This window comes from Medicago sativa, chromosome 4 (genome assembly GCF_051527215.1).
Source record: "Medicago sativa cultivar Bolivia chromosome 4, Bolivia_mono, whole genome shotgun sequence".
Taxonomy (NCBI): domain Eukaryota; kingdom Viridiplantae; phylum Streptophyta; class Magnoliopsida; order Fabales; family Fabaceae; genus Medicago; species Medicago sativa.
The window spans coordinates 69,146,951-69,163,129 of NC_140752.1; the positions used below are offsets into that span (position 1 = coordinate 69,146,951).

At 35.0% G+C, this 16,179-nt stretch overlaps 2 protein-coding genes and 1 non-coding gene across 3 annotated transcripts; 2 read left to right on the forward strand and 1 right to left on the reverse strand.

The window, feature by feature from the left end:
• Positions 1–910: 910 nt before the first annotated feature.
• On the forward strand, positions 911–1,889 carry LOC146931218 (auxin-responsive protein SAUR21-like). Its single transcript, XM_085702699.1, has one exon. The coding sequence runs from the start codon at positions 1,002–1,004 to the stop codon at positions 1,299–1,301; it is 300 nt and encodes a 99-aa protein (XP_085558825.1). The 5' UTR covers positions 911–1,001; the 3' UTR covers positions 1,302–1,889.
• Positions 1,890–7,333: 5,444 nt separating this feature from the next.
• LOC146931219 (small nucleolar RNA R71) lies at positions 7,334–7,440 on the forward strand. The gene has a single exon (XR_015009218.1). It is a non-coding gene; the product is annotated as a small nucleolar RNA R71 (small nucleolar RNA).
• A 1,873-nt stretch (positions 7,441–9,313) lies between these two features.
• Positions 9,314–16,166, reverse strand: LOC146931220 (auxin-induced protein 6B-like). The gene is made up of 2 exons (XM_085707642.1): positions 16,163–16,166; positions 9,314–9,795 (listed from the first exon to the last, which is right to left on the reverse strand). The coding sequence occupies exons 1-2, from the start codon at positions 16,164–16,166 to the stop codon at positions 9,515–9,517; spliced, it is 285 nt and encodes a 94-aa protein (XP_085563768.1). The 3' UTR covers positions 9,314–9,514.
• Between the last annotated feature and the right edge of the window lie 13 nt (positions 16,167–16,179).

Below are 16,179 nucleotides of genomic sequence, written 5' to 3' on the forward strand. Positions count from 1 at the left end.
ATCAAGAATTTTTCAAGACACATGTGGCAAGTTTTAATTGCATGATTTATTTGTCTACTTCCTATTTTTCAGTCACACCTCCTTGAATTGTGACAAATAGTGCATTGTGATTGGTTGCTCTTTATTATTGAAGAATTCTTGATGTTTTTTTTTCTAGATATATAACATTGCTCTTAATAATATCTAGCTACTTTTGTACTTAAAAAAAAAATCTAGCTACCTTCGTAAACAAGTAATTTGCTATTATCTAATAAGAAGGCAATATCTATCCATTAATTAAACCTTGATATGTTTCCCTTCTCTAGAGGAAAGTTCCTGCATCTACGACCAAATTGTTAGGCACATGCTTTACTATTTATATGTCTAGTCTCTAAATCACACAGTGGCGGATCTTAGTTGAGACCCATGGGTGCCATGGCATCCCCTGGGTTTTCAATATATACCATATTAGGCATATTATTTCAGCATGTTTTCAGTTGTTGCAGCGGTAAGCTAGCCTTACGGTCCCCCCAGTGGTCGCGGGTTCGACACTCTCGCCACCTTTTTTTACATTTTTCTCTCGTATTTACGTTTTCTATTCAAAAAAAATATGCTAGCAGGGATTCGAGATTCGAACCTGCACCCACTTGATGCTTTCAAACAATTTAAACCACTATGGCAGATTATTATTTTTTCGAATTCTTGAAACTGATTTATATATATTTCATGGTTGTTTGGCACCCCCAAAAAATTTACTCAAGATCCGCCACTGAAATCACAACGAACTTCTTAAAAATATATTGAATTTGAACCACAGAAACATGATATTATATGTCTTGTGAACCACAGAAATATTATATGTCTTGTCGTCTTTAACTAATTTGATTCTTTTGGTTCCAAAATTTATCTCTATATATATATATATACACATGTAACATACCAAAATTCTTCATTAAGTTTTCACACTTCCCATGAACTAGTCATTTTCTTCAAAGCTTGTTATCAACTTCTCTTGAAGGATAATGGCTATTCGTTTGCCTTTGATAATGCAAGCTAAGAAGCATATCCTCTGCCGCACGCTTTCAATCCGGAAAAAAGTGTCATCAGTTAATAATATACCAAAAGGGTATTTGGCTGTATATGTTGGAGAAGAGAAAAAGAAGAAATATGTTGTTCCAATATCATACTTGCATCAACCTGCTTTTCAACAATTGCTTGGTAAAGCTGAAGAAGAATTTGGATTTAATCATCCAATGGGTGGTCTCACCATTCCTTGCAGAGAAGATATTTTTGTTACTGTCACTTCTCAATTGGAAGTTTAATCATAGCATCAAATAAGTAATTTCAAATGGAAATGGACTATGCAGGGTTACAGATGACTAGAACTTTAGAAGCCATTCTGCTTTGAAGCATGTAGAATAACATAGGGCATGCATTACATGAAAATAATTATATAACATAACATAAGGCATGTAGAATAACATAGGATGTTGTCTTAGATGGAGTCTTACTAGGTTGAAGTTGCGTCCATGTTTATACTATGAATGGTGTTGGAATCCCATTGGCGTCGTTAGGGGTTTTGGGCTGCTGTTGTTATCGACTGTAGGGCTCCCTTTGTTGCTGCTCTTTTGTTTAATTTTGTTCAGGGTGTTCTCTGCTTTTTTAGCAGCCATGGGGGTCTGTCTCCAGCTATTTTTCCAGCAGTAGCTGCTGTTTTTGTGGGTGTGTTTCGGTAGTTTCTGTTTTGTGTTCCTGTGTGCTGTGATCAGTTGTAGCAGGCTTGGTGTTTGTACCTGAGTTTTAGTGTTTTGGTGCGCTACAGTATGTCTTGTGCGTGTAGTTGCGAGTTTTAATAAATATTAACCATTTAAATAAATAAATAAATAATTTCATGCTTGAAGAGTTTATCATATCTGGTCTCACCAAATCACATGATGACTAAAATTACTCAAGAGAATATATTCATAAAAAAGTTGAAGAAAGCTCTTCTAGTTATCATGGATAATGTAGTATGACTAGTCCGTATATAGACCAAATAGGTATGTACATAAAAGTGAAGATGTGAGTATTGAGCATGGTATGTCTTGAACATAACAATCAAGGAGATTGATTAAACAATAATTAAGTTCCTTTCTCAAAAATATAATATCTTCCATTTGAAGCAAAAACTATGTGGGTGATTCATGGGCCCTTGTCTCACACTAGACCACATCAAATAGAATCAAGTTAACATTTCTTTTCAACTATGCAATTATAGTCATTTATTTCAGGAAGCTAATCTGCTGGCCATATAATCTGATAACTAAGAGACTCTAAGCAGTACCATGTGAATATGTGATCCCTTGGACCTTACTAAACCCTATCATAGAGTCCCTTCAAAATTTATCAATTCTGGAATTGGTTAGCAAAGGCCCTTAAAATCTAAGAATATGGAATCATAAACAAACCATAACCAGTCGTAGGAAAGAAAGCTTATGCTGTTAGAATTAGGCTTGTGCCGTTCAACTAACTTATTAAACCTCATTTAAGAATGTGTTTTTCATATCAAGCAATATTATTAACATTTCCTAAGTACTTTGATAGACGTTTGGCAAGTGCACCAAATACTATCGAAGTAGTAAAAATATCGATCCCACGAGGACTGTGTTAATCTCAATTCAGCAATAAGGTAAATATTTAGGATGTGTAAAAGTTATTTTGTTTGCCACTAGGCAGTAGATTTGATTTGCGTAAAAAGTAAATAAACATAAAATAAAGATTTGGTTAGAAAATAAGAGAGAAAGATGAGATCAGATCCGTCGAATCCTCTAAGTTCCCCTAATTGGTCTACTGCACCTATTTGTTATGAATCCTTTTCTAATTTACGATGATTAACAAAATAGCCCTAATCAATCCCTTGAGTTAGGACCCTCTTCTTAAACTACAGCCCCTAATTCCTTAGGTGGTCTAATAATTCTTGAAGGTTTTACCGAACGTTAACCTATTATCACTAACAAACGATTATCTATTCCTAGACTAACCCTGTTTATTAGAACAATTCAATTAGGTCTAAGTTGAGAGCCATGATCAGTGGTCATTCATTCTCACGAAATCAAGTTATATGTGATCAAGATATAAAAAGCATTAAGAACAATTGAATTGAATAAACTAGAATTGAATTCATAAACAAAATAGAGTTTCACAGCAACATGTGTCAATTAGGGTTACAAAGATTCATCTCGGATCTAATCTCTAAGAGATTTAGCTACTCATAATCGAGTTTACAAATAGCATAATCAATGAAATAATTAAAACATACATGAATTGGTAAAAGGATGAAGAAATCGCCCTTCTAGCCGTCTCCGATGTCTCAAAATCGCACTTTGCTCTCCAAAATCGTAACCCTTGTTCTTCAGATTGAGTGCAGTATTTATAGAAGTCATGGGCCTGACCCATCAAAATCGCGCCGCGCCTTGTATAATGGCGTGCCGCGATTTCCCTCAAACAGGGAGGATGTAATTTTGCTTCAAAAATCGCAGCACGACTTGAAATTGGCGTGGCGCGATTTCCTTCGAACAGACTTCAATATTTAAGCTTTTTGCACTCCAGAACAGTATAAATTGCATGAGAACTCTATCAAAATGTCACAATAAGTCCCTAATATTACGTAATGACAGGATGTCATCACAACCCCAAACTTAAACCATTCCTTGTCCTCAAGGAATTTGCTTGCAACAGTGACAAACGACAGTAAAATAACAGTTACCTGACAAAACGATAGTACCCAAAAGTTCATTCTCCTTCTAGCTAAAGATGAGCTAGCTTGACTTGTTCGCATCCACCAATTCACAACTCCTCGCATCAAATTGAAACAGGGTTCTACCAGTCGACATGCAGGTCTACATATTACCATACGCTTGAAAAGTTTCTAAACATCAATCAAAGTCAATATCATTACACACTTTTGAGGTCTTTAGGGTTATAACGGGGCTTAGGTGAAAGGTGGGATATATTTGGATAAGTAGGCTACACAAAATTTGAGTTAGGCATTCCTACGGAAGTTAAAGCACAAAATTCAATCCTTCAATCATTCACCTTGTGGAAATACAATTAATGCAAAGGTACTAGAGAACATTTTTAACATTTAGGGACAATCTAGTTAGAAGTTACTCGGATTTTCAATGTTTTATCCCTTTCTTTTCATCATTCATTTTTTTTTGATACACCATTTTTGTGTGTATTTTTCATGATAAAGTTCGTTCTTTTGTTCTATTATTCTCTAGTACCCCCACCCCAAACTTAATTGGTTGCAAATTCCAATAGCAACCCCAAACTTAATCTTTAGCAACATTCTACAATGCCTTAACTCAGAAAATACATTAAGGGACAAGTCCTAAAAGTCTCTAGGCTTGTAATGTGGTTTGTCACCGAACAAAAAGTTCTAATCCTACCGGCTCACAATTGGTTAAGAAAGGATAAATTCAACAAATTAAAACAGGGTAGACTTCAAAAAGGCTCACAGGACCAAGCACTTTTGCCTCAGTGTGTAATTGACAAAGACCAATCAATAATAGAGAAACAATGCAAGTTCTAGAAATGTAGTTGCATGGAAAACTAATCTAAATATAAGTAAATTGAAAAACAAGATTTGGCAATGAACCTTATGGCTGAGATTTCTGGGAGTATGTGACTACCTAGCAACGCCGTACACTTCGCCTTTGAATCAAGTCACCCCTCCTTTAGAACTTTTGGAATACCGTTTCATCAAACAACTGTTACTAAACTGGAATAGGTCAAAAGAAACAAAACAAATTCATTAATAAAACAAGTGCAGGAGCAATTACAATAGGGAAATAAGTTCAATGGACTTCGACATAAAAAGAAAATAAAGAAAATACATCAAAAGAAAAATGACTGAAAATAAAATACAAAGCAGAAAATGCTAATCCATCAGTAGATCAGCCCATGTTCACATCATCATCCGAGTGTCCAGCCCCCAGTGTCCTCAATCCTTCAAAGATGCCATCCCCTTGATCTTGCTCGGTGGTATTGAAATCATCAGTGATTTCCCTCCTCATGCGCAAAAACTGAAAATTAAATAGTGGGTTGCCTCCCACCCAGCGCTTCTTTACCGTCACTAGCTTGGCTGATGACTATCCCTAAGGATCAGTTGATGTCTCTCCCTCTTCATTGTTTGGGAGTCCTCCTTTACGGTACCGTTTCAGCTTTTGTTCCTTACCCTTGAAAGTTCCTTGTGCACCATACTTCCTTAGATCCACAGCTTCATCAACAGGCTTGTTCCTTACCAACCCTTTGTCACAGTACCTCCTAACTCTTTCTATTGTATCAGAGAAGATAGAAAGCATACACCATTGAAAAGTAGCAGGCCCATGACGCATTCCAAATGGGATCTTTTTATAAGCAAATACACCACAAGGATTAGTGAAAGTAGTCTTAGGCATGTTGTTCCAGGTTTCCAATCCCCCATTCTTATTGTCAAGGATGTCTTCTGATGATTGATGTTGCATAAGTTCTGTGTTTGCTTTAAGTTGCTTGACACACTCTGTCACCCCCACATCTTCAACCACTTCCTTACTTTCAATAGGCTTAACAATTTCTCCTTCCATAGGGTGAATAGGTTGAGATTCAAGGGAGTTCTTTTCGACTGTTTCTTCAACAATGTCAATCCGGTAGCACTTGTGGTTCTCATCTTGGTTCTTCATTGCCTCAAAGATATTGAAAACTACCTGCTCCTTATGGAACCTCAACATTAGCTCTCCACGTTCAACATCAATCAAAGCACGACCAGTTGCAAGGAAAGGTCTTCCTAGAATGAGTGGCATGTCTTCATCTTCAGCCATATCTAAGACCACAAAATCTGCTGGGAACACCAAGTCGTTAACCTTGACTAGCACATCTTCGAGCACACCGAAAGGATAAGAGATTGACCGATCAGCTAAAGTAATGGTCATTCTTGTTGGTTTTGGTTCCCCACACTTAAGCTTCTTCATCATTGAAAGAGGCATCAGGTTGATACTTGCTCCCAAGTCACATAAAGCTCTTCCAATGTCTACCGGTCCAATTGAACAAGGGATAGTAAAAGCACCAGGATCCTTCAGCTTAGGTGGCAGCTTCTTTTGAAGAATAGCACTACAATTTTCAGAAAGTGCAATGTTCTCATCATCCTTAGGCTTCCTTCGTTTAGTCAACAAGTCTTTCATGAACTTAGCATATAACGGCATTTGATCAAGAGCTTCGCCGAAAGGAATATTCACCTGAAGTTGTGAGAAAAGTTGCATGAACTTCTTGAATTGACCTTCATCCTTTTCTTTCTTCTTTGAAAGGTGAGGGTATGGAAGCTTCACATATGATGGAATAACTTGTGGTTTGTCTCCATCCTTCAATATTTGACTCTTCGTCTTCCTCAAGATTGAATCTTCATCAATTAACTTCTCACTTTTTTCTCTCTCTATTTTTTTTCTTCCTTTCGTTTTCAACTACTCCATGATCATTGTCTTTTTCAACTACATCCTCATCATTTTTTTCAACTACATCATTCTCCTCCACCTCAACTACTTCATCAACCTTCTTTGGAGCTTTTGGAACTAAAGGTGTCAAAACCTTTTTGCTCCTCAATTCAATAGCATTACAAGACTCATTCTTAGGGTTGTCTTTAGTGTTACCTGAGAATCCGCCTTTACTTTGTTCAGCCAATTGCTTAGCTAATTGCCCCAGTTGAGTTTCAAGCATCTTCCTAGAAGCTTCATTGTTCTTTCTTTCAGCTTCTTGACTCTTCTTCATCTCTTCAAAGTTTCCTTGAGTCATCTTTATGAAGTTCATCATAGTTTCCTCAAGAGCTGATGGCTTCCTTTGTTGTTGTTGAGGAGGAGTGAGCATCTGAGAGTTCAAAGCATTGTTATTTGAGTAGCTTAGATTTGGGTGCTTATTGATGCCTGAATTGTAGTATTGATTCTGCCTTTGATAACCTCCCATGAAGTTAGCTTCTTCACTTGATCCTTCCGGAACACATTCACCGTTGGGATGTTCTTCACCACATAAGTCACATTTGATTGCAGCCACTTGCTGTTGCTTATGAGCCAAAGTGAAGCCTTGAAACTCCTTAGTTAGAGCTTCGATTTGTTTGTTCATAGCTGCTTGGTTAGCAAGGATAGCAGTTTGTTCACTCACCCCAAACACTCCTCTTTCTTTCTTTTTCGCTTCAGCACGATACTCATTTCCAGCCATGTTCTCAATTAAAGCTTGGACTTCATGATCAGTTTTACTCTTGAGACTACCTCCCGCGGAAGCATCTAAGAACATTCTAGTGTTTGGTGTTACCCCCTCAGTGAAGATTTGGAGGTATTGTTTCTCGGTGAACTCATGATTAGGGCACCTCTTAAGAAGCAAATTGAATCGCTCCCAAGCATCATACAATGATTCACCTTCTCCTTGCTTGAAGTTAGAGATCTCCATCTTCTTGTCCCAATACTTAGACATAGGGAAATATTTCTCCAAGAACTTCAGCTTTAACTCTTCCCATGTTTGGACAGTTCCGTTTGGTATTGTTAGCAACCAATCTTTTGCTCTTCCCGTCAAAGTGAAAGGAAATAGCCTTAGTTTCTTTTGTGCTTCAGTCACAGTGGCTGGTTGCACACAAAACTCGCAAGTTTCAGCAAAGCGGCTCAAGTGTTCATGAGGACTCATAGCTTCAGTCCCATCGAATTGCTTGTCCCTCAAACCGTTGAGGACAGTTGTCTTGATGTCGAAAGCTACGGGGTTAGCTGGTTGAAAAGTGTGGGTCAGTTGACCGTGATGAGTGGCTAACCCGTAGTCTCCTAGCTTAGGCCTCGGTGGTACAACACCTTCTCCTTCCATAGTTGCAGATTTAGGAGAAGAGATTGTTTCAGATTCAGTTGAGAGTGGCTCCGGTATTTGTTCTCGAACACCCGGTGGAACGGACTGAGCTAACCTTTGCGATCGGACAGCTTTCTGAAGTGCTCTAGCAGTCCTTTCAATTTCCGGATCGTACTCTAAGTCGTCTGAGCTCTGTTTACCTCGCATAAACAGCAAAATACCTTAGTAGCACTGCACAACGCAAAGTAATCAAGTGAATATGAAAACAGAAAAATAAAAAATTAAAAACAGAAAATTAAATTGCAAAAACCCTAAATTATAACGTAATTGCCTTGTTGAAATAATTCAACAGTCCCCGGCAACGGCGCCAAAAACTTGATAGACGTTTGGCAAGTGCACCAAATACTATCAAAGTAGTAAAAATATCGATCCCACGAGGACTGTGTTAATCTCAATTCAGCAATAAGGTTAATATTTAGGATGTGTAAAAGTTATTTTGTTTGCCACTAGGCAGTAGATTTGATTTGCGTAAAAAGTAAATAAACATAAAATAAAGATTTGGTTAGAAAATAAGAGAGAAAGATGAGATCAGATCCGTCGAATCCTCTAAGTTCCCCTAATTGGTCTACTGCACCTATTTGTTATGAATCCTTTTCTAATTTACGATGATTAACAAAATAGCCCTAATCAATCCCTTGAGTTAGGACCCTCTTCTTAAACTACAGCCCCTAATTCCTTAGGTGGTCTAATAATTCTTGAAGGTTTTACCGAACGTTAACCTATTATCACTAACAAACGATTATCTATTCCTAGACTAACCCTGTTTATTAGAACAATTCAATTAGGTCTAAGTTGAGAGCCATGGTCAGTGGTCATTCAGTCTCACGAAATCAAGTTATATGTGATCAAGATATAAAAAGCATTAAGAACAATTGAATTGAATAAACTAGAATTGAATTCATAAACAAAATAGAGTTTCACAGCAACATGTGTCAATTAGGGTTACAAAGATTCATCTCGGATCTAATCTCTAAGAGATTTAGCTACTCATAATCGAGTTTACAAATAGCATAATCAATGAAATAATTAAAACATACATGAATTGGTAAAAGGATGAAGAAATCGCCCTTCTAGCCGTCTCCGATGTCTCAAAATCGCACTTTGCTCTCCAAAATCGTAACCCTTGTTCTTCAGATTGAGTGCAGTATTTATAGAAGTCATGGGCCTGACCCATCAAAATCGCGCCGCGCCTTTTATAATGGCGTGCCGCGATTTCCCTCAAACAGGGAGGATGTAATTTTGCTTCAAAAATCGCAGCACGGCTTGAAATTGGCGTGGCGCGATTTCCTTCGAACAGACTTCAATATTTAAGCTTTTTGCACTCCAGAACAGTATAAATTGCATGAGAACTCTATCAAAATGTCACAATAAGTCCCTAATATTACGTAATGACAGGATGTCATCATACTTAAGTGAAGGGACGAGTGAACATTTTAACTAATAAACCAAAAAAATACATTTTCATTAAACACAGAGCAGATGTTTGAGTAGCCGAATTCATTTTCATTAAACAAAAAATACACTGTATAAACTTGTCAATCTAGTGGTAATTTCTTTTACCATCATTACAATTTGATTAGATGCCTAGTTTACAAAAATGTCTCTAGTCTACTAAACTACGTCAGTTCATTCCATGTGAAATTTATAGCCCATTCAAGCGAGATGTTATATGTTGAAAGACATCTTCTGTGCAAGGAATGGTGAGTCCACCCATGGGATGATCATATCCAAACTCTTCCTCAGCTTGACTCAACAAGTCTTGAAACGATGGTTGGTTCAAGTATGATATGGGGATCACAAACCTCTTTTGTTCCTCTCCTACATACACTGCAACATATCCTTTTCTCACTTCTACAGATTTTGATGATGCTTGTCTAGCAGTTACTGATGCCCTTAGAGTAGCATGTAAACTGTAACGCCCTCCTTTTTATTTAATTATTTTAATTAGTTTTAGAATATATTTATATGGTTGGTATGATTTACATGATTTATGTGATATTTTGTTATGTTATATGTTGGTATTTACTAGCATAATATAATTGTTATTTGGTGTAGAAATATATTTGTTATTTGTTATGGATATATATTTGTTATTTGGTGTAGAAATATATTTGTTATTTGTTATAGATATATTTATTATTTTGTGTAGAAATATATTTGTTATTTGTTATAGATATATTTGTTATTTGGTGTAGAAATATATTTGTTATTTGTTAGAGATATATTTGTTATTGGTGTATTATTATTATTAAGTGGGGGAGAGATATATTTAATTTAGAAATAAATAAGATTATGAGGAATAGAGTAGTTTTGAGGTGTAAGAGAAATAAGAAGGGGGTTAGAATAGAAAGAAGAATAAGTTGTTGGGCCTAAATAGATTTAGGAAGAGCGTTTAGTATTATAAATAGAGAAGCTTAGGTTAGAAAGAGTTTACCGGAAACCGTTTTTTGGAAAAGAGGAGAACAAGAAAGAAGAGAAGAGGAGAGAAAAGTCAAGAGAAGAGGAGAAGACCTTAGGAAAGAAGAACGCTGCCGCTGATTCAGGAATTAATCTAAGGTGAGGGTGAGACTATCTTGCATTAATATTAAGTTGTTAAATCATTAGATTACATCTAACAAGTTGGGGAGAGTTTGTGAGAATTTAAGAATTAGGGTTTTGAGAGAGATTTGATGATTAGATGATGAAAACTTGTTGAATTGATGTAGAAATTGTATACAGTCCTTAGATAACCCATATGACGATTATTGGATGTAGTTTTGAGGTTAGAACCATGGAATTGGATGAGATGTTGGTGAGTTTAAGAATTAGGGTTTAATAATTGTAATAGGTTGTTAATAGATTTGAGAACCCTTTGAATTTGCATACAGTAAGTTGATGAATAATTAGTGTTCTAATGATAGGGAAATCATAGGGTAATGATTAGGGTCAAGTTTGGAGAGTATTGGATCGAATAAGAAGTGGAAAAGATTTCCCCAAAGCGAAATCGCAGCTGAACTGCGATTTTGCTGTCAATGTGCAAAACGCGTTTTTATTGTCTCAGTTTGACAAGTTTAAGTTCCGAACTGGGTTTAGGTCTAAACACAAAAGTTGTAGGTATGGATGTTAGCTTTCTAATGTCGTTGGTCTCACGTCAATAGGATTTATAGAACTTGAGTTATGGTCAAATTACTGCACGTAGGTCACAGTGAATTTTTATGGACTTTCAGCACAACTTTTCCGAATTTAAAATAAAAACTGGTACTGATCGGTACAGAATTGGTCTTAGCCGTAAACATGAAAGTTTTAGATAATTTTGTTAGCTTTCTAGTGGCTTTGGTTTGACGTGAAAATGATGTTTAGTCTTTGAGTTATGATGAAAATACTACAGGGAGGTCTTCGCGAAATTGTACGGTGACAGCCTTCTCCGTTTCATATTTTTTTGCGTTTTGTTCATATGTTTCTGTTTTGAATTGATCTTTGTTGTAAACATGAAAGTTGTTGATATTTGTGATATCTTTCCAATAGCTTGGTTTGACATGAAAATATGTTGTGGATAATTTATTATGTTTTTACAAAGATACATAGTGAATTATTGTTAATGTTTAAATACGATGTTATATGAAGTTGTTTATGATTGATGAATATGATGTTTTAAGATGTTGTTTATTATCATTTGATTTTGTTATATTATGATATGACATGAATTATTTATGTGATCCATATGTTGTCAAGATGTTAAGATGTTAAGACGTTAAGATGATAAGAGTTGTTAAGTCGTCAAGTCGTTATGAAGTCATCAAGTTATTAAGATGTTATGTTGTCAAGATATCAAGATGTTAGGATGTCATAGATGTTCATGAAGTTGTCTAAGTTGTAGGAAGTTGAGTCCATTGCATACTCATTAAAGTTGGGGGCTTTAGGCCCGACAGCCTTGTGCTCATTAAAGTTGGGGGCTTTAGGCCCGGCAGCCTTTGTGCTCAAACTACGTTGGGGGCTTTAAGCCCGGCAGCTTTATGCTCACATGTTGAAGAGCCTAATTACGCTCATTTATGTTGTCGAATGGTACCACATGCATTTGCATATCAAGAAGTTTTAAGATGATTTAAGATGTGAAATTGTCGAGTTGTCAAGTTGTTAAGTTGTCAAGATGCTAAGATGATTTGAGATGTTAAGAGTTACATAGTTGAGTTAAGTGAGGTTTGATTATGAAGTTTGATTGTGATTTGATGATTATGATTTAATGATGATGTTTGTTTATGAAGTTGATTATGAACTTGATTATGAAGTTGCTTTCGATAAATGCTATGTTTTGATAATGATACTTATGTGAATTATATGATTATGCTTACGATTATATTTGGTGTTAGATATTGATGCTTATGATCATGATTTAAGATAAGACATTTTATGAATAATAATTGAGATTACTTGATGAAGTATATGACTAATGTAGGAAGGATAATGACACTAGTTAAGGAAGTTTAAATTATTAGATATGATTAATGAATTATAAGATGTTTAAGTTGTTGAATGTACTTTATATGATTTATAAGCTTAATATTATTGTTTGAGAAATCTCACTCCTCTGCTTGGAAATGTTGCTTTTCGTATGGGTAACTTGCAGGTAACCAGGATTAGTTGCGGTCGTGAGTGGACTCCTCACAAGTGTGTCTTAGGTGCTCTGATACGTAACGGGATGGGATTATGTCTTTACTTTCTATTCCTTACGTATTACTTTATGAATCTTTCAAGAATTGATGTTGAACTAAGTTTTATGAAATTTTATATTGAGGCCCTTGTGCCAAAGATTATTTTTATTGTTGAACTAATTTCCGCTGCGAAGTTTTGAATTACTTATGTTAAATGATTTTGAAGAATAAATTGTTATTTATTCAGTTTATGAATTTTTAAGAAGTGTAGCATTCCGTTTAAAGTTGAAAAACTCTGATTTATTTATGGAATTTTTACGTTGGGAAACGGGGTGTTACAATTGGTATCAGAGCAGGTCGGTCCGTCCGGCCAAGTAGAAGAGTCGTTGTGTCGTGTCGTCATGTTTTCTAGTTAGTAGTTATGTTTTATTATGTGATCATGTTTAACTGACTAACATTGATTTGGTTTTGTGTTTTGTTTGAAGAAACAATAATTAAATTTATTTTCTCTTGTGCTTGAATTTCGAGGACGAAATTCTTTTAAGTTGGGGAGAGTTGTAACGCCCTCCTTTTTATTTAATTATTTTAATTAGTTTTAGAATATATTTATATGGTTGGTATGATTTACATGATTTATGTGATATTTTGTTATGTTATATGTTGGTATTTACTAGCATAATATAATTGTTATTTGGTGTAGAAATATATTTGTTATTTGTTATGGATATATTTGTTATTTGGTGTAGAAATATATTTGTTATTTGTTATAGATATATTTATTATTTTGTGTAGAAATATATTTGTTATTTGTTATAGATATATTTGTTATTTGGTGTAGAAATATATTTGTTATTTGTTAGAGATATATTTGTTATTGGTGTATTATTATTATTAAGTGGGGGAGAGATATATTTAATTTAGAAATAAATAAGATTATGAGGAATAGAGTAGTTTTGAGGTGTAAGAGAAATAAGAAGGGGGGTTAGAATAGAAAGAAGAATAAGTTGTTGGGCCAAAATAGATTTAGGAAGAGCGTTTAGTATTATAAATAGAGAAGCTTAGGTTAGAAAGAGTTTACCGGAAACCGTTTTTTGGAAAAGAGGAGAACAAGAAAGAAGAGAAGAGGAGAGAAAAGTCAAGAGAAGAGGAGAAGACCTTAGGAAAGAAGAACGATGCCGCTGATTCAGGATTTAATCTAAGGTGAGGGTGAGACTATCTTGCATTAATATTAAGTTGTTAAATCATTAGATTACATCTAACAAGTTGGGGAGAGTTTGTGAGAATTTAAGAATTAGGGTTTTGAGAGAGATTTGATGATTAGATGATGAAAACTTGTTGAATTGATGTAGAAATTGTATACAGTCCTTAGATAACCCATATGACGATTATTGGATGTAGTTTTGAGGTTAGAACCATGGAATTGGATGAGATGTTGGTGAGTTTAAGAATTAGGGTTTAATAATTGTAATAGGTTGTTAATAGATTTGAGAACCCTTTGAATTTGCATACAGTAAGTTGATGAATAATTAGTGTTCTAATGATAGGGCAATCATAGGGTAATGATTAGGGTCAAGTTTGGAGAGTATTGGATCGAATAAGAAGTGGAAAAGATTTCCCCAAAGCGAAATCGCAGCTGAACTGCGATTTTGCTGTCAATGTGCAAAACGCGTTTTTATTGTCTCAGTTTGACAAGTTTAAGTTCCGAACTGGGTTTAGGTCTAAACACAAAAGTTGTAGGTATGGATGTTAGCTTTCTAATGTCGTTAGTCTCACGTCAATAGGATTTATAGAACTTGAGTTATGGTCAAATTACTGCACGTAGGTCACAGTGAATTTTTATGGACTTTCAGCACAACTTTTCCGAATTTAAAATAAAAACTGGTACTGATCGGTACAGAATTGGTCTTAGCCGTAAACATGAAAGTTTTAGATAATTTTGTTAGCTTTCTAGTGGCTTTGGTTTGACGTGAAAATGATGTTTAGTCTTTGAGTTATGATGAAAATACTACAGGGAGGTCTTAGCGAAATTGTACGGTGACAGCCTTCTCCGTTTCATGTTTTTTTGCGTTTTGTTCATATGTTTCTGTTTTGAATTGATCTTTGTTGTAAACATGAAAGTTGTTGATATTTGTGATATCTTTCCAATAGCTTGGTTTGACATGAAAATATGTTGTGGATAATTTATTATGTTTTTACAAAGATACATAGTGAATTATTGTTAATGTTTAAATACGATGTTATATGAAGTTGTTTATGATTGATGAATATGATGTTTTAAGATGTTGTTTATTATCATTTGATTTTGTTATATTATGATATGACATGAATTATTTATGTGATCCATATGTTGTCAAGATGTTAAGATGTTAAGACGTTAAGATGATAAGAGTTGTTAAGTCGTCAAGTCGTTATGAAGTCATCAAGTTATTAAGATGTTATGTTGTCAAGATATCAAGATGTTAGGATGTCATAGATGTTCATGAAGTTGTCTAAGTTGTAGGAAGTTGAGTCCATTGCATACTCATTAAAGTTGGGAGCTTTAGGCCCGGCAGCCGTGTGCTCATTAAAGTTGGGGGCTTTAGGCCCGGCAGCCTTGTGCTCATTAAAGTTGGGGGCTTTAGGCCCGGCAGCCTTTGTGCTCAAACTACGTTGGGGGCTTTAAGCCCGGCAGCTTTATGCTCACATGTTGAAGAGCCTAATTACGCTCATTTATGTTGTCGAATGGTACCACATGCATTTGCATATCAAGAAGTTTTAAGATGATTTAAGATGTGAAATTGTCGAGTTGTCAAGTTGTTAAGTTGTCAAGATGCTAAGATGATTTGAGATGTTAAGAGTTACATAGTTGAGTTAAGTGAGGTTTGATTATGAAGTTTGATTGTGATTTGATGATTATGATTTAATGATGATGTTTGTTTATGAAGTTGATTATGAACTTGATTATGAAGTTGCTTTCGATAAATGCTATGTTTTGATAATGATACTTATGTGAATTATATGATTATGCTTACGATTATATTTGGTGTTAGATATTGATGCTTATGATCATGATTTAAGATAAGACATTTTATGAATAATAATTGAGATTACTTGATGAAGTATATGACTAATGTAGGAAGGATAATGACACTAGTTAAGGAAGTTTAAATTATTAGATATGATTAATGAATTATAAGATGTTTAAGTTGTTGAATGTACTTTATATGATTTATAAGCTTAATATTATTGTTTGAGAAATCTCACCCCTCTGCTTGGAAATGTTGCTTTTCGTATGGGTAACTTGCAGGTAACCAGGATTAGTTGCGGTCGTGAGTGGACTCCTCACAAGTGTGTCTTAGGTGCTCTGATACGTAACGGGATGGGATTATGTCTTTACTTTCTGTTCCTTACGTATTACTTTATGAATCTTTCAAGAATTGATGTTGAACTAAGTTTTATGAAATTTTATATTGAGGCCCTTGTGCCAAAGATTATTTTTATTGTTGAACTAATTTGCGCTGCGAAGTTTTGAATTACTTATGTTAAATGATTTTGAAGAATAAATTGTTATTTATTCAGTTTATGAATTTTTAAGAAGTGTAGCATTCCGTTTAAAGTTGAAAAACTCTGATTTATTTATGGAATTTTTACGTTGGGAAACGGGGTGTTACATAAACGAAAACCCATTTTTGGTTCTTGT